The sequence below is a fragment of the Aythya marila genome (assembly GCF_965140915.1).
Source record: "Aythya marila genome assembly, chromosome: 4".
NCBI classification, from domain to species: domain Eukaryota; kingdom Metazoa; phylum Chordata; class Aves; order Anseriformes; family Anatidae; genus Aythya; species Aythya marila.
The window spans coordinates 26,600,789-26,625,724 of NC_139045.1; the positions used below are offsets into that span (position 1 = coordinate 26,600,789).

At 35.2% G+C, this 24,936-nt stretch overlaps 1 protein-coding gene across 2 annotated transcripts in view; it reads left to right on the plus strand.

Moving 5' to 3' along the window:
• The window catches only part of DDX60 (DExD/H-box helicase 60), a 42,919-nt gene that overhangs the window by 10,515 nt on the left and 7,468 nt on the right, over positions 1 to 24,936 (plus strand). For both annotated transcript variants that reach the window (XM_082760236.1, XM_082760237.1), the window contains exons 13-32: positions 1,168 to 1,328; positions 2,412 to 2,664; positions 3,500 to 3,663; positions 5,766 to 5,921; positions 6,944 to 7,093; positions 8,097 to 8,216; positions 10,659 to 10,754; positions 11,411 to 11,526; positions 12,049 to 12,194; positions 12,368 to 12,477; positions 12,578 to 12,682; positions 12,767 to 12,895; positions 13,713 to 13,840; positions 16,474 to 16,632; positions 17,697 to 17,841; positions 19,429 to 19,581; positions 20,178 to 20,282; positions 21,545 to 21,745; positions 22,872 to 22,976; positions 24,316 to 24,454. In XM_082760236.1, coding sequence (XP_082616362.1) covers positions 1,168 to 1,328; positions 2,412 to 2,664; positions 3,500 to 3,663; positions 5,766 to 5,921; positions 6,944 to 7,093; positions 8,097 to 8,216; positions 10,659 to 10,754; positions 11,411 to 11,526; positions 12,049 to 12,194; positions 12,368 to 12,477; positions 12,578 to 12,682; positions 12,767 to 12,895; positions 13,713 to 13,840; positions 16,474 to 16,632; positions 17,697 to 17,841; positions 19,429 to 19,581; positions 20,178 to 20,282; positions 21,545 to 21,745; positions 22,872 to 22,976; positions 24,316 to 24,454 — 2,841 coding nt within the window. The remainder of the gene's footprint in view (positions 1 to 1,167; positions 1,329 to 2,411; positions 2,665 to 3,499; positions 3,664 to 5,765; positions 5,922 to 6,943; positions 7,094 to 8,096; positions 8,217 to 10,658; positions 10,755 to 11,410; positions 11,527 to 12,048; positions 12,195 to 12,367; positions 12,478 to 12,577; positions 12,683 to 12,766; positions 12,896 to 13,712; positions 13,841 to 16,473; positions 16,633 to 17,696; positions 17,842 to 19,428; positions 19,582 to 20,177; positions 20,283 to 21,544; positions 21,746 to 22,871; positions 22,977 to 24,315; positions 24,455 to 24,936) is intronic.

Below are 24,936 nucleotides of genomic sequence, written 5' to 3' on the forward strand. Positions count from 1 at the left end.
CTTACTAAGCAAATTCGTATATGTGCAAAATCTACTCAGATGTTTGTCCAGCACATGCATAGCCAGTCAAATCTTTTGAGAACAAAAATTAAAATAAGTAAAAAAGTAAGCAAAAGGTGTTTGTATTAATGTTACACATCATAGTTTTGTGTTTGTCTCTCAACTTTGAGGTACTAACAAAAACAAAACATGGACTTAATTTTGATCTTGAACTTGCATATTTACATGAAATGAAGTATATGATACTGTGTGTACCAGCATGTATACATAGCTCTTTTTCTCAAAGATGTTTCCATTATTGTTGCATCACACAGTGGATTAAACTCTCTCTCAGGAGGTGGGAAGTCATGCATTACTATTGGTGCTTCCTTTCATTTAGGGTTTTCATTCAGTGAATAGAAAAATTGTTTTCTGAATGGGCATTTGCATCACTTGACCTATGAAAAGTGTTCCATCTGCTTATCTTTCTGACTGGACAATTTTTTGCATTCTTTTTTGCACTGTGATTTCAACAGGAAATGTGGAGAGCAGTCAGTCTGAGCATACCTGCACAAGAGTAGTAGCTAGAGCATCCTCCATAATGTTGGAGTTTATGTCCACTCCTACTGAAGAGAGAGCCCTCTCTATTCCATGTCTTGCACAAGTTCTCTTAACACTGGCCTGTATTATCTCAGTCTTTTTTGTGTAAAACAGAGAGAAATAGCTAAGTTTAAGTGCAGAAATATCCACGTGCGCGATACCTTCCATTTGGTCACATAAGTGTTCTTCCATATTACTTAAGTTGTGATGACAGAGTCTTGTATTCATGGGGAAGAGGTCTCTTTCTGATGATCTGAATTGACTTCTGAAGACACTTTCTTATTTTCGTTGATTGTGTGAGAAGCCTAGGCGTTTTTCTCAAGCAGTTCTAATTTCTTTCCAGGTGTCCTGTCTGTTAAGTTATCCAATAATATTCTTGTGTGCCTAAATTCTGAATTTGAGTCTGACATATCTCTCAGATAGTTCAAAGGACTGTTGAATTTCAATGAGTCTCAGTAGAAAGTATCTTTTGAAATGTGATTTTAGCCTTTAAGTTAAATTTATCCTTTATCCGGGTATCTTTTTTTGGGGGGTGGGGGTGAGGGGATTCTGTCAGTGTGTTTTTGAATCAATTGTGTTTATTTGCAGCAAAATCCAAAGATCCAAATGAAAGAAAACAAATTCAAAAGTTACAGACTTTTTATCGTTTTTATGGAAGCACATTGCAAGAGGGCACTTCAAAGTTTGTTGTATGCCAGAAGAATGCACCAGGGAGTGCTAATAATCCCGTCAAAAAGAAAAAAATGCAAGTGAGTATATGCAAGTTGATCTTTCCAAGTCTACTTTTTACTATCCAGAAAAACATTTCTACTATATGAATCACACGTATTAAATATTATAGTTTGAATGCGCTAGTAGCTTTAGTTGAAGAAAAAAGCATTATCTTTGTAGTTCAAATTTAATTTACTATTTGGGAAAGAAAAACAAAGGTTTTTCTATTTGGAAATATTGATGAATATTTTAATATGATGAATGTTTTAACTGACAAGGAAATTTTTTAAAAAAAGATAAACAATAATATCAGATCTGTAAAGGCTGCTGAGATTTGGTTCATGGCCCGTAATAGTGTGTGAGGTGAAGGAAACTGTAGTTCAATTTAATTTTACGTTTAAGAAACTACTGACAAATAAGGTAAAATCCACTATTTGGTTATTTATTTCCCTGCATTATTTGGAAATATTCTCCATGAAAGATCTTGGAAATAGTGCTATTAATTCTATATGAACATTTTCAGACATCACATGATATGTAACATATACTTGTGTACTAATGAACAGTACTCAGCAATAATAATTTGAGTAACATTTCATAATAAACTATACTATCTTTATACTGGTATGCTTTATAGATTATGGCCTGTTGAATAGCCTATAGAAGTCCTAAATATGGAATATAATATAATATATTCCATAATATATTCCTAAAATATGGAATCTTCTTAACTTAAGTAAGATTGAACCCTTTATTTTATTTAATTTATATAATAACACCTCAATGGTATTTGAATTATTGTTACCTATGGATGAAATAAAAGCTTTAAATTTAACTTCAACTGCTGTTTAATTTTTTCCACATCTGTGCATTTTTATACCACTTGTGAAGAAGCTTTTGACTTTTAAAATACAGATTAGATAAGCTTTTGAGAAGTAAATACTGGGATTCATAGATTGTCTCCTTCAGAGTGACGTGCTATTTTAAAAAATCCTACTTAAGATACTATGTACCACACAGAATTGAAAACTATAATGTATCTTGAGTTTATGGATTAGTTTTTTTCAGATGATGCTTGGCAAAAAATGATGGTTGTTTCTGAATATATTCATTTTATGTAGAAAAGTAAAGCAGAAATAATTGCAGAGGAAAACAACAAGCGACTAAAAATTAAAGAAGAAATGAAAGAACAGGAGCAATGGAAAACCTTGCAGATATCAACTGAAAAGGAAATAAAAGCAAATCTGACTGTTGGAATAAACAAATTGGAGAAGTTTCTCAAGAATCTTAAAAGTAAATCTGTGAAGTTCAGCGTAGAATTGTCAGGACTGTCTGCCTGTTTAGAAGTATGGAAGGAACACTGCAAAAAACAAGGTATGATAACCAAATGCATGTTCAGTATTTGACTTGCACTTCCTTTAACCAAGAAAGTGATTTACTTTAGACGTTCTCTACAGGAGTAAAGACATGTTAAAACGCTTCTGTTTTGGGAGTACTAATGGTACTTTTAAGTGTTAACAGACTGGTCCTCATTTGCAATTTCAGTATTCTCTGAGTGAGACAAAGAATCTGCTAAAATTAGATCATAAATATTTTCCTGTTTCGCCTTGTAAACATTGTAAACATTGTATGCATAGGTAATTTGTTTTATTTTATACATATTTAATGATCATGCATCATTAACAGTAAAATATACCTATACAGAGATGAATTGTTTGATTAGCCGAGTTGACTCACAGTCAGAATAATGCTGACTTGCACAGAAATTTATACCACCATGGTTAGAGGTCTCCAGTTTCACCAGAATTAACTTATTCAATCTATGCTTTTGGTCAGAAGGATCCAAACAACTCTGTTGGAAACATGCTGGGGAGACCTGTACATGTTAGTGTGAAGTATGTAGCTAATAAGATTGAGTAACAAATATGTGAGTCAGGAAAATGAAATGGGGGAGCTCAGTTATTGTATAGATGTGAGAAGTATGACTTTCTTTTATTGTTGAGCTTGCAGAGGCAGATAGAATTGTTTTGGTGCCTGGTCTTCATTGTTGCACCTCCTAGAGCTCACAGAAGTATTCTGGTCGTCTTTGATTAAAATGCACTTTTAAATTTCCATAAATGTTGTTGGATGAGTAAGGTCTATTTAAAACATACCTAATTTAAAAATGCTTCCAGTGATAGAATTGGCTTTTTTTTTTTTTTTTTGAAAGATACTAAATCTAAAGATTTAAGCAAAGCTGTCCAACTCATGAGGAGAATTCATATCCTCCTTGAAAAATATCAAGATCTCTTGGAGAAATCACATCTACAAAAACTGACCCAATGTCTACGGCTTCTTGGATTTGAGAATTTGGCATGTTCACTGTCTGGCCAGGTAACTTTATAGACTGTGATGATTCTATTGTAACTGGATCTCTAATTGATATAAACATAAGCATGTAAGTGTGTAGAAAATCTATATTGAGCTTACTGTAATTATATTGTGCCTTAAGTTTAACTGTCTATTCATGCTTCAGAAATTAATGAGTAATCTTCCTTAGTTCCATGGATATATTTCTTTGCTTGATGTGAAAGAGAGTTGACACAATAGGCCAATTCCCCTTTATTAAGTGGAACTATATATGGCTGTGAAGGACAACCTGTGAAAAATGTTAAGAGATGTCTACATCTCTAAGAGGTACCTGTTGTTCCACTCATCACATCAGCTGAACTCTGCATGTCAAAAATAAGCATTCATGCTTATTTTATGAAAATATTTATATTTTTTATTATTTTTTATTATTTTATGAAAAACAATCAATTCAAAATGTTCATTAACAGGCCTAAACATGCTACTGTATAGAGGAAATCTTTGAGATGAAAATCATATTCTGTTTGTTTTTATGGTATTACTCTGCCCTGTTACTGAGCTATGATGATCACCTCTGAGGGAAACTGACACTGAATTGCTTGTCTTCACTAACACAGCTGAGACCGCCAGATAGCTACTCTGAATTTGGCTCTGAAGTCATTTTTCTAAAGACCGGACTTGTGCTTTTCTGCTTGCAACCTTTCCCCTGGCTGATTTAAAAGCAGTTCTGTAGATGTGATGTTACCAGGGAGAGGGGATGCTAAAGTGGTTGTCAGGTGGAAGAAGGGGGGATATAACTAACAGTCTGCAGAATATGAAGTCAGTAGCAAAATGAAAGGATTACAATGAATCATAAAACCAGTATGATTTCTGTATCTCATTTTTTCATGTGCAACAGTGTTAGGAATTTTTTGGAAGCTCAATTCTGGAAATCTTTTATTGTCCTTCTTTGAGGTTTGGGACTAAGAGATGAGGGAGGATGGACATCTTCATAACAAGAGCCCCTCCTCTCCTTTTCCACCTTTTGTTGCTGCATGGGACACCACATGGTATGGGACATCCCTTTGGTCAGTTTGGGTCAGCTGCCCTGGGGATAACCCCTCCCCACCTCTTGCCCAGCCTGCTGGCTTTGGGTGTTTTGGAGGCAGTCTTGGTGCTGTGCCAGCCCCCCTCAGCAATAGCCAAAACCTTGGTGTGGTATCAGGGCTGTTCTAGCTACAGTTCTAGCACTTCTAGCACTGTATGTGCTGTTACAGGAAAGCTAACTCCATTCCAGCGAGACCCACTACAGCTGCACAGTACAGAAGTGTCTGCTTCCTGTTGTTTAGACAGGACCTCTTGTGTTCCAGTTTGTGTCCAGGGTCAGGACAAGAGGCAATGGGCACCACTAAAAAGAGCCTGGCTCCATCCTCTTTGCATGCTTCCTCCAGGTATTTCTACATGTTAATGAGATCCCCCAGAAGCCCAGGCTGAACGCAGCCCTGAGTGACCTGATCTGTTTGCACCTACTTTTAGCAGGGAGTTGGATTAACTGACATTCAGATATCCCTCCCAACTTAAATTATAATGTGATTTTCTGACATTCTAGTATATGTTGTAACATGGAAGGCTTTGCTACACAACTTTCAAGATCAGATGGTGTAACCAAACATGTACACGAACATTGAAGTTTGTTATGTCTTAGGGTATACAGGTGCTGCGTAAAAATATAATACTTTGCAAAAATTGGGATCACAATCTTCATATTGAGTTTCTTTTCACACCTTTGATTCATTGCATAAAGTGTCAGGGCAGGCCCAAGAAAACAAAAATATAGGATGAGAAGACTCTAGCAGGTGATAGCTCAGAGAAGCCAAGTTCTACCTTCTAGTCAGTTTCGTAAGCTCTTCTGACAACAAAACCATCAACAATGAGGGTTACTGGAGACATATTGTTTATAGGCTATAGTAGTCTCCTTTGAACAGATAAAAGCTTATACAAAGCTATATAAGAGAAAATGTATTTAAAAATCACCTGCACTTTCATATATTTTTTAAAGCTTTCAGAGTTCCAGAGCAGAAGAGGTGCCATTTTCTGAATCTCTTGCTAGTTTGCAAACCAACTTGAAATGTATTGTGACCTTATAGGTTAGAGAAAAAAGTGATGGTGAGAATACAAGTAGATATGCTATTGAGGTGGGACCGGTTCGCTTCCAGCTACAATACATGGACTATTACTTGCTCCGAGAAGAGAGAAATGATCCAGATCCCCGAGTGGAAAATTTCATACCAGACACGTGGCAGGTAATGAGACACAAACCATTTGTATGTAAAGATACTGGAAATGACTTTTTTTTCTTTGTTTTAAAATACATGTGATTCTACTTCTTGCTAAAAATAGTGTTTCACTAAAGTGAACAAATTCAGAAGATCATTGTGGATGGTATTCCATGTTCTTTCTAACATGACAGTTTTTCTACTGAGAGCTTGGCCCAAGGAATTCAACATAAGAAATGTCAAATCCATGGGATTTCACTGTTCATCATAATATTTGATGGTGATAGCCTCCCATTTAGGTAATCTCTGATTACCTAACCTCTAATCATCTTCTACTTATTGCTGCCTAAAGAGTGAAGCATACTATGAATTGATAATAAATTTTCTGTTTAAAGCACAGTAGGTCTAACTCAGGTCTGTCTGTTATTGGACTGGGGAGACCAGCTGAATTTTCTATTTTGTGTGACCACATCTGCAAAACAGATACTTGCTTGAGAAGCACGTTTGAACTCAGCATATATGCTAATATAGAAATATAGTGTTCATGCTATTTATTTCTCACTTCTTCTACCATTCCCCCTCCGCTCCTTCTACAGACCTATTTGAAGTGAGAGGAAGCATGGAGGAAGACAGTAATAGGAAGAAAACAAATTTATTAGTGTATGCTAAGAGCAGAAGAGAAATTTGGACAGTATTGCTATAACAATTCAAGAAAAATTACTGTAATGTATAAAACAATGAAGTTCTTGTATCTAAATTGTACACTGCTGAGTTAACTGGTTTTTATTTTGAAAATGTCCAGTTTCAGACCGTAAGTATTCTGGTATCAAAATCTCAGGCCAAATAATTGAAACAAGTGTAAAATTGTAGTTCCATTTTTTCCCACTAACAGTTTGAGAAAAGAATACGGTCTTAAAATTCTAGGTTAACCATGACTTCCCATAGTCTAAAATCAGCAAAAATTAAGAGCAAAAATAGAGACATTTTCACAGGAAGAGCCAGTTCACTTTATGAGAACTTCTTAACAAGAGGTTTTGCTCTTCCCTTAGCGAGAACTTCTTGATGCTGTTGATAACAATGAGTCTGCAGTGATAGTTGCTCCTACTTCATCGGGAAAAACATATGCATCATATTATTGCATGGAGAAAGTTCTGAAAACGAGTGATGACGGAGTAGTTGTGTATGTTGCTCCTACAAAGGTAAGGCTACATTCTACTACATATTCTGTCTGTCTGTCTAAGATATTTTTCAACATGATTGTGAAAACATTTGGGGTAACTTATTGTACAGATTTAGTTGATATATGTCTTTTTTTATTAGAAACATGTATTTAAGCATGCTTACAAAAGATCTGCAAAATACTTAAGTTCATGTACAGTTTTTTGACTGTTTATATAGCTATTTTAAGGTCAGAAACATTAATACATAGAAAAGTGCTAGAAGTAGTGTTAGGTAAATGGTGACAGTGCCAAAAGCCTACAGACTTGGTGAAAGTAATGTTAAAAACAGAACAAGAAACATATTTTCCAATTGAGTTCACCATTAGATGCTTCAAGAGAACTTGTGAAACTCTAAGTATCTTTGGGATATTTTTTAATGAGTGTTTTATCCTTCTTTTTAGTTAGAAATGGACTTAAGAGCTAAACCAATGTTTTGATTTCTTCCAAAACTTGTTTTAAGTAATACGAAATTTGAATATGGAATTACATGTGCTATTATTGAGTAATTTCTTTGGATTCTTTTCTATAAGTTTTTTGTTTGTTTGTTTGTTTGTTTGTTTGTTTGTTTTTTTTGATATGGCATAACAAAATGGGCATCAAATTCATACTTTCATTTGAATATCAGAGTCTGGGTGCACAAATATATTTTATACCTGCAGGCCTCAGGAATCTGATGTCATTAAAGTGTTTGTAGATATAGCAGAATACTATGAAATAATTAAAATACAGAGTTAATACTATATAACCCACTTCACAGGACACTAGATTTCTTTGAAAACATTTGAGTATAATTGAACATCAGGTACCATTTCTGTTCAAAGTTAACATTGATGATCCAGATTTAATAAAAGTGCGGCAATAGTATATTGCAGTCTAGTACATTAAAATCAGTGCCAAAAATGAATACATTTGTATGCCTCAGAACATTGTATGCGTTTAGACATCCACTGCGTAGTTTTGGTAATGATCTGCTTTACTTAAGGCCCTTGTAAACCAAGTGGTGGGAACTATATATAGTCGGTTCACCAAGACACTTCCAGATGGATTGGTGGTGTGCGGAGTCTTCACACGAGATTATCGTAATGATGTCATGAATTCTCAGGTATATTTTTTGAATGTTTTAACACTTAAAAGTTATGACTTCTGTACTTCATCTGGCCTCTGAAAATGTTAATTTTGATTATAACAATTGTGCCATTACTAAATAGAAAGTTGAGTTAAAATCTATGTACTGCTTACCAGAAAAATTTTCAGTCTGTGGCGTACAACCTTAAATATTCATCTTTTGATTACTTGCTCTGGTTAGAAGAAGAAACATTTAATTCCTTTGGTCATAAACATACAGCAGATGTAAATGCAGATAAATGAAAGAGGTGCTCCTTTTTTTTTTCCCCATTCTTTTCTTGAGTGTCTGACATTTACTATTATATATAAACGTTGATGACATCGACTGATTGTAAAGTAGTACTGTCTGATGGATTTTCTTGTTGATCTTTAAAGATCTGTTTTCACTAACCACCAGGGTTCAAAATCACTTGAGCTCTTGATGTGTCTTAGTTATGTCCTAGACTTCAAACTGAAATGTAGGTAAATCTTGGAAATAAATTAGGTTGACCATCTCAGAGTTGGAAAATAGTGTGATTTCAGACAATCAGATGATAGTGTAAAATCCTGATATAGATAGAAGTAAGCTAAATATATATATTATATATATATATAATAGGTATGGTATGACACTTCTGTAAGCCATTAACCTTTTATAAGCTTTGTTGGTAAAAGATAAACTGCAAATGAACCTTTGTTAATCCCTCAGCATTGTTGTCCATGCTGTTTCCTTTCATGCGTTGCTTCTCTGGTCAGCATTCTTTCATTCTTAAGTAGTATCACTTAAAAGTTAATAAAATAAGTACAACTTGCTTACTGATTTTAAGAACATTCTAGACAATCTTGCCTGTTAATACCTCTACTGAAAATCATGAACTCATACAGGTGGGTAGAGTTTGGCTCCTAGCAGCCACTCTTGTTCATTGTGACTGTAACTTCTGTTGCAAGGTGAATCAACCTAGGTTATTCATAGAATCATAAAATGATTAAGGTTGGAAGTAGTGACCTCTGGAGATCATTGTGTCCAACCCTCCTTCTCAAGCAGGACTGCCTAAAGCTAGTTCTCCAGGATCATGTCCAGGTGGTTTTTGAATATTGGCAAGGATGAAGACTCCACCAGCTCTCTGGGCAACCTGTTCCAGTGCTCAGTCACCCTCACAGCGAAAAAAGTGTCCTTATGTTCAGACAGAGCCTCCAGTGTTTTAATTTTTGTCCATTGCCTCTTGTCTTGTCACTAGACACCACTGAAAAGAGATCTGTATTTTTTATACCCTCTCTTCATATTTATATACATTGAGATCTTCCCTGAGCCTTCTCTTTAGGCTAGACAGTCCCAGCTCTCTCAGCCTTTCCTCACAGGAGATGCTCCAGTCTGTTAATCATCTTAGTGTCTCTTTGTCGGACTCCCTTGAGTATATGCATGATTTTCCTGTACTGGGGAGCCCAGAACTAGGCCCATCAGTCCAAGTGTGGCCTCAGATGCAAAGGATCACCTCCTGTGCCCTGCTGGTAATACTTTGCTTAATGCAGCCCATACTGTTTGCCTGCTTTGCTGGAAGGGCATGAGGCTGACTCGTGTTCAACTTGGCATCCACCAGGACTCCTAAGTCACTTCCTACAAAGCTGCTTTCCATTTGGGTGGCCATCAGCAAGTGCTGGTGCCTGGGGTTGTTCCTTCCCGGGTGCAGGGCTTTGCACCTCCCCTTGTTTAACTTCATGGGATTTCTGCCAGCGCATTCCTCTAGCCTGTTGAGATTCTTCTGGATGGCAGCATCACCCTCTGGTTTATCAGCCACTCCTCACAGTTTTGAGTCATCTGCAAACTTGCTGAGGGTGTACTCCATCCATCATCTGGATCATTAACTAAGATATTAAACAGGACTGGACCCAATGCTGTTCCCTGGGGTACACTGGTAGCTACTGGCTTCCAACTACACTTGGTACTACTGATTTCTCTGGGACTGGTTATTTAGCCAATCTGCTCATCTGGCCTACACTTCAACAGCTTGTCTATGAGCATCTTATGGGAGACAGCGTCAAAAACCTTATTGAACGCTAGGCAGACAATATCCACTGCTCCCTCCTCATCTACCAGCCGGTCATTTCATCACAGAAGTTTATCAGGGTGGTTAAGCATGACTTCCTCTTGGTCAATCCATGCTAAAAACTCCTGATGACTTCCTCGTCCTTCATGTACCTGGAAATGGTTTCCAGGATTAGTTGCTCCATCACTGTCCCAGGGATCAAAGCAAAGATTACTAGTCTGTTAGCTCAGGCTGTGTCCTTCTTACCCTTCTTGAAGGTGGAAGTGAGAAATTAATTTTTGCTCATCTTGAAATCAAATACATATTTTAAATGCTTTTTCAATATAGAATCTATTCTGTTACGTTTGATCAGCCAATTTATTTGAAAATAATGCTTTACAAACCTTTTTTCTTAGATATTAGTGACTGTGCCTCAATGTTTAGAAATCTTGATGCTGTCTCCTCGTTGCCAGAAATGGGTCAAACGGATACAATATGTTATATTTGATGAGGTATGCATCTTTCAGTAATAATCAATTTAATAAGTTTATGGGGGAAAAACGGCAGAGGAAAACTATCAATAATTATTTTTTTCACTACATGCATTATTGCTTTGAGAACTATTACTTCAGACTTGCTTGCTTTTTCATGTTAGCTAATACTCTTAATATGTTCCAGTGCAAGAACTTAAAACTCTGATAGTCCTGGAGAAGACGTACAGTTCAGTCGAGCTACCAGGAATTTCTCTTATTTCTTTCAAGCCAGTCAACTGGAAAACTAAAGGTCACCACTGTAGTCTTAGTGGTTAAAAATGAAGCCCGGAGGTATTCCGGGTTTGAGTTGTAGACATATCCCTTCAGGAGATATTTGTCAGTCTTTTGAGGGCAAAACCAGTGTTTAATATTGCTAAATTTAATATTTGCACTGGATTCTTTCTTGTATATCAACTTAATGGATGTCAGTGAATATCTAAGGTACAATGAATGTAGTATTGAAGTTAGTATAGTCTAATTCACTATCCAGTGAATTTGCAATGTAAGAATTATTCAGTAATGATCTTGTAACCTTTTTGAATTTAGCAAAACATAAAACAGCTCCTGTTTTGTGTGTACTTTGATAAGGTAGGTTTCTTACTTTTTTTTTTTTATCCTCTTTCCCAAACATATAGGTCCATTGTCTTGGTAGCGAAATTGGAGCAGAGGTTTGGGAGCATCTTCTGGTAACAATTCGGTGTCCGTTTTTGGCTCTCTCTGCTACTATCAGTAACCCAGAACACCTAACTGAGTACGCTTGGAATTTTCTCATTCAAAAGAGCATATTTAAATTGGATATGAACTATTGATACGAACCAATGGGTATGAACAATTACGATTGAGAGGCAACAGATTCATACTGTTTTATGTATTATATACGTATAATTGACACCAAACAATTCTGTAACTTTTAGCTCTCTGTAGTGAGAACAGGCATTCATTCCTATTCTTTCAGACCCTCTGAGAGAGCTGGGCAGAGGTTTTTTTTTTTTTTTTTGCATCTATTTGATTTGCCAAAACCTGATAAGCATACTTACCCATCATCAGTCAAGGAAGACACCTGTCTCTGTATGTATAATGATGATGTGATTTCACATTTACGAATTGCACCCTGGGATAAGCTGGAGAAAATTGCACTGAAAATGGTGAGAGGGGGGATGGAAATTTTATAGGAGAAACAGAGCAGAATGTAGTACTTCATCTATTATAGTTGTATCAGTTTTCAAAAAGAATTTTTTTTATGGCTTGGCTTTATTTTATTCTTGAACTGTAGGTGGTTACAAAGTGTGAAAAGGTATTGGCAATGTGCTGAGAACACGATAGAAGAAAACTCTACCAACTCTGAAAAGAATTCTACAAGAAAACTTAAAGTGAAATCTAAAGTAAAAGAACAAAAAAAACCATATCGTGTTAGACTAGGTGTGTATCAGAATGTTTTATAATAATAATAAGTAAATTGTAGTGTCCTTCTTGTAAACACTTTAATCGCTCTGTGTGAACTTAAGCATGTGTATGGTTTTTAAATAAAGTCAAATCAAAATACTTGCTTTTTAAAACCAACAATGTATCATGACATTTTTGTCTCTTTGCAGTCCTGTATGGAGAAAGATACAATGATTTGGAAAAGTATGTGTGTTCTTCAACGGGTGGTGATTTTCTCTTTGAACATTATCACCCATGTGCTGCATTAACAGTCAATCATGTAAGCATAGCACTGGTGTAAAAAGTATTTATCAACGGTTACATTAAGTAATATGGATTCCATCAAAATAATTATTTTTTTTTTTTTAAACTCCTTCCAGATTGAGAACTATGGTATTCCTGCAGATCTTTCTCTGTCTCCAAAAGAGAGTGTTCAGCTGTATGACACAATGGTAGAAGTCTGGAAGGAGTGGCCAAGGGCACAGGTGGGTATACAGGTCTGTGCACAGAACATATAAAAAGTAAATAGATAATGAAGTAATTCAGTGTTTTATATTGTTGCTTTCAAGGAGCTAGATCCTGAGGAGTTTGTCTCTTTCAAGAATAAAGTAGTAATAAAAAAGATGGATGTGAGGAAATATGAACAGGAACTGAAGAAAGAGCTAAGCAAATGGATTGAACTTGGCCAAAGACAGAAGGTAACAGTTGTTAGAGGGGTGTGTTTTTAAGACTCTGTACAGCTGTAACGTAATGATTATACAGTAATATAACTAGACAATTATGGGAGCTTCTCCTCCCTAATTATTATCTATAAGTATTAGCTGCTGCTGTGCTGAAAGATAAGCACTAATATTTGTGGCATTTCAGTAAGCATTTTCAAGGTTGTTTTCACAAGCTTCTCTGGGAATCAGACTTCTAGTACTGCTGCGAGATTCTGATTTCTGATTCTTGTAGTGTACCTCCTACAAGTAGTGACAATACTGTACCACAATTCTGCTTCTTTAGCCTACTTCTTTTTCTTTTACTGATCATTTGAAACCTTCTGTGTAACCAAGGACAGAAGGTATGTTCCTATGTAAAAGACAGAAATTTAAGTAATGGACTTTAAATTGGAAGATCAAGTCTTTGATTAGAGGCCATATATTCCTATATCATAAATAGGTGTATGAGGAGGTGGTGAATAAAAAACAAGGATACAATATAGAATATTTGGGGAAAAAAAACACAAGGTTCTTGAAATGTGACGCTTGAATGTGAAAATATATCATAATTGGTATGTTAGTAGTGCTTTATTATTTCCACTGTGAAGGTAGACATGAATGCTACAGTGATTTGCATTTTGAATTCTTACTGAAGTCATTGTGTTCTGCAGACCTTTTAAGTCTGTAAACTGTACGAAGCCATTGTAGTTCTGCATGACTTAAGAAATCTGAGCTGATAGAAGCTGTTACAGGAAACTTTGCCTTCAGCTGGAAGTTGCTGCCATTAAAATCTCCTCAATAATATTTTGGTCAGGTATGTGAGCTTCTGGATCACTTTAAGCCCCAACCTGTGGATTGCTCAGATCAGGAAAAATGGATACAATTTGCATGCTTTGTTGAAAAATTGCATGAGATGGATAAATTGCCTGCCATAATTTTTATGTAAGTATTTATATTCCATGTGTTATGTGTGTGTTGACTAGATTCAGAAAAATGGTATTAGAGATAAATATTGATATGGCTTAGCAAATTCCATTTATGTCCTTTTCTTATCTTTATTCTAAAGTTTGTGAAGTAAAGGCTTACAAGCTCTATCAATCTGTGTATCTTTATGGGACTGATGGTTTAGCTGAAGTAAAACTAGGAGTGATTGATTATTGTGTGGAATGGTTAGAATCCATGCATGATACCTGAGGAAAATTATAATCTGAATCACATTAAAATAAGAGTTGGAATCTCTGTTGCTTTGCCCCAGTGTAATAAGTAAAAATTATGCTGTTTAATTAGAAGTGCAAACAGTGTATGTTGGGGGCAGATTTTCTAGGGAAAAGGGCAGAATGAGGTTCTATGAATATGTCATTTAACATGGTTTTAGTACAAAGCCTCTCACAACATTATTTTATATCCAGTAAAATGCATGAGTGAAACTTCTGCATGTATCTGAGATGTATTTTCACAAAACATGAAATATGCATAACCTACTGATAATACCGTTATTGTCAACGATATTGCTAATATTAGTAAAGTGGGCATATTACCTCGATGCTTGTCCTAATAATGAAAAGAAAATACTTACCATTAAACAGTTGTCCAGTGCATATTCTTATTGTAATAACATGTAGGAACAATCACATACATGTGTTACATAAATATCAGTTTTCTCATCTCAGTATGAAGCCTTTCCTTTCCTTTGAATGCTTTGAATAATTAGGGGGAGAATGATGTTATTTAGCATTTCAGTTCTTATGTGTTTGTGCTTTTTTTTTTTTTTTTTTTTTTTTTTTTAAAAAAAGGCATTTCTGAAAGAACTCTAGAAAGAAAGAAGCAAAAAAGTGAATATACAGGTCAATGGTGCATCTCAAATGACTCTAATTGCTAATAAGTTCTCTCTTTTTATATTTCGAGTGGCAGTCTAGTTGCAAATAAATTCTATGGCTGATTTCCAGCAGTCTGGTTCTAAATCAATGCTATGGCTTATTTCCAGCTGAAGCCAAGAGATTTCAAAAGCAGTCTTAAATATTTTTAATTCCTTCACATGAGTGATTTTAGAGCTGCAGTATTAACTGCATTGTCCTTTTGAGGCACTTAATACGATGTTAAAGGCGCTTCTCCTCAGGAGAGACAGATCACTAAGTTACTCTCATCTACACTGGAATGATGAGTCATTATAAGTTTCTGGTGACAAATGGCTCTTACAAGGGGCTGTGTGTAGAGTATGCGTTCTCTTTGTAATAGACAACTGATAAATGATCATGCTGGGAAAAGAACACATCATAGACCGGTGAACATGGATGCATAATGTAGATATGAAGTTGGGGTGTGAGCCTGAGAAATCTGTTATCTTATGTTTTAAGGCATAGGTGTACTGTGATTGCACTTCATAGAGCTCCCCAGTGGTGTTGTAGTTAGACAAGGAACAAGCATCAGAAGGAATTTCAAAAAAATAAAAATAAAAAATTCTAGTTACATGTCCAAATCCTGAGAATTTGTGATGGAGATGAAGGGGATGAGGAGCCCTCACAAGAAGTAAATACTGACAAGGAGTAACAGATTGGTGCTGGCAAGCTTTTTTTCCTTAAGTCTTTATTGATGCATGAGGTTGGAAAGCTGTCACCCATTGTGGTATTTTGTCAACGTGGAGTTAGTAAAGACTCCTGAGAGAGTAGGTATCAGAGCTGTAGAAACCAAGTTGCTATTGCAGCTATTGGTGGTAGGGAAAACAGTACCTTTTCTTTTCTTAAAGCCACCAGGGAAAGAAGTACACTGGCACCATATTTGTACTTAAATGGCTGAATAAACTCTGTGATAGAGAAGTTTAAATCACCCAGTGTGGGCTTCAAAGAGATGAGAAGTAAATGGAAAATGATTGCAATTGAGCTCTGTTACCTGTGAAGAAGTGAAAAGCTTGAATTAAGAAGTTACCTTTGAGTCTTAAGACCCGTGTTTGGCCTTCACGAGAATAAAGTCCTTCCATTTGCTCCTGTTCTTGATGACTGCCAGATCTAAATGACTTGTAAGCATTCTGATGGACTAGGATGCAACTTCATGCCAGGTGTTGCCAACCCTTGTATGGTGACAGCTAACAGTCTCTTCCCACTACAATAAGAATTTTTTTTTTTTTTTTTTCTGACTGAGAAGCTGGAAGAGTCCAAGCTAAGCTAACATTCCAGTATTGAAAAAGTTATGAGAAAGAACAGCTGTGTAGAATAACAAGAGAAACAGTCATTCCTTTTCAACAGGCTAGTTGAGAAGGATTAAATGATTTAAGGTACAATCTATTTTATATGTATATTCATGTGCCCACTTAGGGAAAGATAGGACTGTTTTCTGTAGATAATTAACTGGCAGAACCATTTTACATGTTACCACTCAGTTTTGAAATAATTGTAGCTTGAAAGTGAACACAGCCTATGACTTTGGGATGAAATAGCAATGATGCACTTCTAATTATTATAATTTACTGCAGTCAAGTAATAAGGCTGAGCATTATTGTAGAAGCATTACATACACGTATAAATAATAATTTATATTAGCATTCACCTAACTGATCTATATCACATATTATTTACTTCAAGATTTGGCTTAGATTCAGTGGAGCGTGCAGCTACTAATGTATTCTTTCATTTGACGGAAAAACAAAAAAATGAACAAGACCCTAAAGCCAAGAGGGAAATAGAGGACATAAAGGACAAACTAAGAAAAGTGGATAAATCACTAATGAAATGCAAGCCAAAGTAAGTATTGTAACTGTGTATTGTGAAAAAGCTTATATATTATGACAGAGCGGTCTTGTGGTAAGTTATTTCTTGGGCATGTACCTTACAGCAGCATCCAGTTGTAATACAGTAGTCCGGGTTGTTCTGCATGCTCCAGCAACCCACAGAGTAGGAGCAGCTGCATGGTGGGTAGCAATCAGCAATACCTAGTGCATAGTTAGGCAGCAGAGAGATACCAGCATGGCTGACACTGTGTAAAGTGCTAGCACTACAGAATGAGGATCAGAGAGAAATTTGAGTATGTGAGATTGGTCAGCTTGGAATAATCCAGTAATGAGGTGATATTGAGGTATTTGTTTCCCCCTTAGCCTTGAACTTTCTTGATTTTTGTGATCATAGGGTGTAGATTTTTAAAGGCATTTAGGAATTAAATATGGATATAGTTCCTAGGTTTGTCAGGAACACAAAGCACCATTGTTTTGCCCTCCTAATTGTGGCAAATTGCATTGCATTCCTCAAGCATAATATCGTGAAGGAATGAACTTGGCTGACTTTAATGGTACTAAGTGAGAATTTGAAAATCCAGTAACAATTTGTACACACATGTGTACATTGAAATAGCATGAAAATCTGCTTCTAAATATTTTCTCTTCCTTTTCTTCAAATCCTTCACTAAATCCTTAAAGTCAATGTCATTATTGGTAGTAAGTGGATCACATTTCTCTTTTGTGTTGATTTTTTTCTGCTGTGCAATACTGTTAGCTTACTAATTTGCTGAACAGTGGTATTAATGGTTGCTGCCCTCATCTTCCTTCAGTTTTCCTTGTCACCACAATTACTCAATTGTACTTCATCCAGAATTATTTATTTTGCATGCAAGCCAAGATAAAATTAAGCTGTTAGCATTATGAGTAAATCTGTTTCAACAGATCTATCTACACATCAACAGATCTATCTACACGTTTGAGCCTACAATTTAAAAGGGAATGCATCTGCAACTTTTAGAACCCAAAGAATATATTGAAATAGAGAAATATATGCTAATTACAGAACTAATATTTTTTATTGTATATTTTATACAGTGATACCAAAAAGTTGAAAACCAGTAAAGCGGAAAGCATAATACAGCTTTGCACTATGAAAAAAGAGCTAGAGAAAAGACTTAAAAAGCTTAGTGTGATACCTTCTGCGTGTACTTATGCTGATCCTAAAGCAGTAGATGAAGATGTAAGTAACTCAGTAGTACTTCCAACATGTTTTTGGTTTTGTATGTCTAAAATGCTTGAATTTGTGCAAAATTTCATAAGACATCAATATGCAATGCGTTTGTATTCACTGACTTAGTGAAGCATTCTGAATTCGATTCCAGATCTCAGTCTTAAATAACCTTGTTTTTAAGATGTACAGAGAACTTTCATTCTGACAAATAAAAAGATACAGACTTGTTCTTGTGGGATATACATGACAACTAATTAATTTCCATGAAATAGTAGCAGTGCACTTCTGTTACTTGTCGATTCAGGTTTCAGACTCATATTTTCTGAATCATTAACATAGGCTATATATCACTTCTCTGTGTGAAAGGTCTATCTAGACCTTTCTGAACTGTTTATATCATATGAAAATAACAAATAAATTATTTTAGGCCCTAAAAGTTCTAGTCTCCACAAAGCAAAATCGTCCATGTTCTTAAGCATGTTTACGCACGCTAAGGAAGGAAAAGCTCAGAAAAGCACTGAAAGTCTGCAGGTGTCTATCACCAATATTAATGTATACAACCAATATTAAGTATATACAAAAATATAATGTCACCAATATTTGTATACAAAATAATTAAGGAATAATTTATGAAGGAGATTTATATGATGGAGTTTCCATCAATAGTGGGTGAATGGGCCTTGATCTAAAGTTCCTGAGAAATGACTCTGGTTCACAAAGCTGTCTCTCCATGACTTTTGTTTAAATTAAAAAAAAATAAAAATCTAATTGTGATACATACTTTTTAATTAAGAGAATTTTTTTTGAAGTGTCTTGGTAATGCTTTGTGCTTATTGTTACATCTCTAGAAGGAGAGGTAAATGTTGCATATTGGGAGCAAATGCGAAAATTCTCATGATTCCTATCATGGGAACCTGGGATCCCAATGGCATTTTTAGACTTCTGTCAGCCAGCATCAAAAGAGTATTGCTTTCCCACAGGTGCACATGGGTAAAAACAGTGAAGAAATATTTGGATTTTTGGAACAGATGGCATTTAGGTACAGGGTGAAGTTCAGAAAACACTGAAGAAGCTTAATTTAGTGCTATTTCTGAATTTGGGAAAGGGAAGCTCATAACTATGTGAAATGGTACCAAGGGGGGATGACAAACAAGAGCAAAACAATATAATCTTTGCATAGTTACTTTGGAATTTGTTCAGAGGTAGTGGCATGGTGTATGTGGTCATAAAGCCATATGTTGAGTTGAAAAATTAAGGACATGAAGATTTGCCGTGTCTGGTTGCAACTAGCTGCATGGTTTGAAGATTGGGACTGTGTAATGGCATTTGTTGCAATAGTGAAAAAAAGTGATAGTGTATAAAAATATACCGAAGTGCCTGAATTTCTGGACATAATGAAGCTACTGATGGTTTACACCTAGTTATATACTTTGAGCTTCAAGTTTACTGAAGATCTTAAACAGGTATGTTTCTTTGTAGCAGTTGGAACTTTTATTCTGTTTTCATTGGCAATACCTGGTTGTGGTTAATACTTTTATTTGTATTTGTACTTATTTGTATTTTATTTGTATTTGTACTTATTCTTTTTATTTGTAGACTTTGAGGAAGATTTTTTATCGACTTAGGTTTGAAAGAAAGGGTTATCTTCAGCAAATGCTGGCACGGAGGGGCATTGGATATCATCATGGATCTATGTCCGTAAAGCAGAGACAAGCAGTGGAGATGCTTTTCAGACTGGGATATATCAAGGTTGATAAATCAGGATCAGTTCTTCTTTTTTTTTTCTTTTATTTTCTCTATACATGTAATTAAAAATGTCTAGTGTACCTTTCATCAGTGGTAGAATATATTGGATTGACTTTATCAAGTTCATTCTTGAAATGTTGACGTAACAGTTTCCAAATTAATAAAATGAACTAAGTGAATTGATAGCTGTAGAACTTAATTTCTAACTAAGAGTTACTGTCCTTCAGATTAGCATCTGAACAGTTAAAAGATGTTGACCTAAAACAACTAGAAGTGTTTTAGTGAATTAAACTATATAGAACCATGATACTTTGTACTCTTTTGGTGGAATGTTATTTCTATTTGTTCTTCATAAAATGAGGTATAAACTTCCAAGATATTAAAGCTTATAACTGTTTATATGTGTATATAATTTACACTTAATCTACATTTAAACAGTGAAATTAATGTATTTTCATAGCTCTGTTAAATTAATCAGATTAAACTTTAGTTATATGAAAAATAATAGTAAAATTTCTGTTGATATAAGATGGATTTGTTTTTTTTTAAATCTGGTATTACCATTTCTCATACAAATATCCATGTTCGATACTTTATAGGTCGTCACAGCTACTTCAACACTTGCTCTAGGAATCAACATGCCGTGTAAATCTGTTGTCTTTGCTGATGATTCTGTCTTTTTGGATGCACTGAGCTACAGACAGGTATGGAAACAGAACAGTTGCAGTTTCTATTACAAGTAGAAAGTAGCTGGTATCACAAAAATTCAGAAAAAAATGTCTTTTACATATACTTCTGGATATGTTCAGAGTTTTATCTGTTTACTCTGGTGACAATAATAATTTTAGCTAGTGTGATTTTACTAATGTTTCAGAACTGACAACACATGAACAATGTGCATAGCCAAAAGACCTGTTTCAGCATTGAAAGTATTGCAATTGCTCACTGAGTTAGTGGCATAGACTTGGTTTTCAGTTATGAGAGTCATTAGAGAGAAGTTCTTCTAGATATTTTTTGCACATGTGAAAAATATGCTGTAAGAAAATTCAGTGGGGATGTAGCAAAGAGAAGAAAGATTGCTGACTAGATTAATTAGGACCTTTGAGTTAATTCTGTTGTGGAATGCCACGCAGTACTGTGTGCAAACGCAGTAACACAGAACGCCTCAAGTCATGTGACAATTTACTGGGTAGGCTGAGAAACGTTACTCTTCATTAGCCTGTTTCCTGCTTTTCTGCTTCTTTTCAAACCTGTATTTTAATAAAGTACTGCAAGTTTGCCTCTGGCTCAGGACCGTGTCAGCCAGATGTTGCTAATAGCATCACCTGGCAGGTAGCTCTCAAAGTCAGAGAGCAAGTGGATTTGTGCAGCAAACAGACCTATGTGCATCTCCCTTCTACTGTACATAAATGATATGATTGCAGCTTTGTCACATTGTCTGGTACAAGGGGAAAGTACCAGTACAGGTCTGGCACAATGGACCTGATGAGGAAGGGATGATCCAAGCGAGGACATGTACCTTTAGGTAACTTCCCTGTGCTCTTACTCATATTCTCTCCTCTGCATTCATGCTGAAGCTCCCTCTGCCCTAGAAATAATTCAAAGCTAAATGTAACTTGAAAATGAAGCTGATATATAGGTTTTAAATAAGGTATAAATTACCTTGAAGAAATACAAATGTTAAACAGATGTGTGAGACCGTAAGTATCCTTTCCAATGTTTAGGTCCTGTAACAAATACACAAGTTCATGAAAATAAGGTAAAAGGAAAACAAACAAACAAAAAACTTCAAACCAGCTATATCAGCTAAATACAGCACATTTTTGCGCACATTACTTGAATAATGTTGTATAAATACCTTATTAAGATTGTGTAGATGGTAGCAGTATATACAACTTAAGTGTATTTTATCAAAAATTTTAATAATGTTGTTATTTAAATAATAACATGAAGATTTTATTCTTAGATGTCAGGACGTGCTGGAAGACGGGGACATGATATGATTGGAAATGTGTTCTTCTATGATATACCACTGCCCAAAATTGAAAGACTTATCAAATCAAACGTACCTCAACTGAAAGGCCAGTTCCCTCTGACTATTACCTTAATATTGAGACTCATGCTGTTGGCTGCGAAGGCTGATGACAAAGCAGATGCCAGTGCAAAGGTTTAATATTTTTTTTGTAGTATAATTTAATTAATTCTTACTTGGTTTAATTGAACAATATCTCCTTAACATGAGTTATGCATTTCAATACTAAGCAATCTGTCTCCAAATGAAATCTCATATGCTCCTATACAGTATCTAGTACCTGTAACATCTTCTCTAATGTATTGCCCTGTCCATTTTCATGCATTTATTCTTTGCAATAAATATTATTATCCAACAGAATGCTACTATCAGGAAGGTATTTTTACTCTGACTCTTGTATACAATTTTTGCATTAACTTGGAGAATCACAAAATCTTAAAACTTAAATTTATTTAAAATTTCAGCTTTATTTGAGAAAAAGATGTGAACATATCTTTCTGTAGGGAAGAGGGAGCTATGAATTCCTATCTCAACTGAAACAAAGTGAAAATGCCACATATTACTCGCTTGTTGAAATCAGCACACAATCCATCAGCATGAAATCCATCATCTCTGGAATCAAAAATTGTTATTCTTGCCACTTAATATAGTGACTTAAGTAAACAGTCCATGATTATGATTACAAACTTCTCAGGGATCTCCTCTTGTAATTGTTCAGAAACTTACATCCAGCTGATCTGTTTCTCTAGATCCATTCCAGCATATAGACATTTTTAAGGACTCAAGGAATTCAGACATAAATGCGGTCAACTTTTTAAGATAATAAAGTAAATTGGTAAACTGTGTTAAATATTTAAAATGGTATTAAAGTGTAAGGAATCATTTAATGGTTAGTTTAATTATGCAAATTTAATGGTTTTAATTTAATGATGCAAACTTATATTTAAATCCTTTTCCTATAGATCTGTATATGAATTTCATGTAATCATCTTTACAAACCTCAGCATAAGTTTAGAAAATTAACATATACTTGACAGACAGAGAATGTCCATTTTCACAAGCACTTCCAAGAATTAGGCATTCAATTTAAATAAATAAATAACACAAATCCAACAGTACCTCCAACCTGACATTTTTAGCCTGAAAAGTGATTGATCAAATAAAGCATAGAAGCTGAATTTTGAATTTGTTTGCTTGTTCCAATACAGACGTTCCCTTGCATTTCTAATCTTTTTTTTTGTTTGTTTGTTTGTTTCGTCAGGCATTGTCAGTGTTGAAGCACTCACTGATGACTTTCAAAAATGAAAGACATGCTGAAATATTAAAAATTTATTTTATGTTTTCCTTGCAGTTTCTAATCAAAGAGGTATGTTTTTAACTCATTCGGAATGTTTGTCTGTAAATACAGGTTTGCTTATGCGCAGATTCTGAAAACATGTTAAGAACTCCTGTTTCTGTTAGTGCTCTTTCACTTAAGAACCATGTATTTTGTATTACATAGAAATAGGCTATTTCTGCTGGAAACAACAAAACAGATTAAATTAAGGTGCTTTAAGTCCAGGGTTAATTCTGAGCTGCTTATGCGATAAATTGGGAAAGTCTCATGGTATGGTTTATATGATCGCACATTGATCAGGAGAATAAGAGTTGTGCATTTATATTGCTTATACAGATATTTGAAATATACATGGATGTGAAATGTTAGAGGTTTAAAATATACTACGAATAACATAATTTCCAAAATGCTGGGAGGAAATTATACCTCTAACAAAAATTTAGGAAATAGCTCCTAGGGAAAATTGAAAATTTATTGTGTATCTCTCCATTGTAATAATTCCAATTTAACGGATACCATTTTGGATTTTTTTTTTTTTTTTTTTGGTGCGTAACATCCTTTTTAGTTTATAGGCCAGGCCTACAGACAGGAAGAGGCATAAATAATGTGATTACATTTGTGAATCATCTGAGTCTAGTTTTCCCAGCATTGCTTCCAGTTAGGAGCCCAGTGGTTCTGCCCTGCCTCTGATGAGTGTCTCCTATGTGTGAAACCTGAACAATCCCATTGAAGAGAAATCCCATCTTCAAGACAGTTTAAGGGTGAGATTAGTGATAATTCCAAAAAGTTACAGTTAGTTTAAGAACTGGTCAAAACAGGCTGATGTACCTTATGTGCTGTCTCTAATATCTTTCTTAAGGAAGAGCATTAAAAAAAGCAACTATAGAGAGTGATGGTTATCTTGGTACTCCCTACTTTCTTCCAGGGTGTGATGCAGAGTGTTCTCTGCCAGGACAGGTGTCATGGATGTCATGGAATTTATAGCCTTTGATAGGGTTTTATTCGCTGAGTTTGTGTGCTTTTATCCCATTGAACATTTGGATTTTCTGTTTTTGAATGAAAGTTGTATCAAATCTTTCTTTGGTAACTGTATGCATTGTGATTTGCAACATAGTCTAAATGGGCACTAAAACTATGAAGTCAGTAATTATGCTTTGCACCAGGAGATGAAGATTTCCCATGGAAATTCTCAAATAGTTGGTGACTTCTTTTTTCAGTATTGACAAAGTTTTGGCTTTCATGGGGAACTGAGTAGGTACCTATGCATTGGGTTGAAGGACTATTCCTTTGAGTTGCCACTATTTTATATTTTTGTCAAATGCAAGTTCATCTTTCACAACTAAGCTTATTTTGCTTTTCAATTAAATAGGGCTACTTGGACCAAGAAGGTAACCCCATAGGATTTGCTGGACTTGTGACTCACTTACACTATCATGAACCTTCAAATTTTGTCTTAGTGAGTTTTCTTGTGAAAGGTTTATTCCACAAATTGTGCCAGCCAATTAAAGGTAAATAATATGCCATGCATCCTAAGTCTGTGGCAGCCTCTGTAACCCCAATGGTTCTAAAATTCTCTGCTAGCCTTCATCCCCATCTCGTTGGTCTGTGCCTAGACACACTCTTCAAGTGCTTGTGTTTTGTCTGAGAAAACCAACACGCACATGGCAATACTAATACCATGAACCTAAATGTACTGTTTATGAAAAGTTATGAGATAAAAAGAATGCTGTAAATAGAAAAGTCCATTTGATCTGGAAAAACTAATAATTATGACTCCAGAGCAAGACTTGAATGCCATGTAGTAAATAAGATGGATGACTACTCTGAATATCAACAAGTTAACAAAAATACTACTACTACTGTCATATTACATGAGTAAAATCCATTTTGTGCAGATAAACTGAAGTACATAAACAAATGCAAAACTATGTTGGATAGTGTTGTTATAATCTCTCCTGACAATAGCAGCTGGAAGTTATTTTAAGCAAAA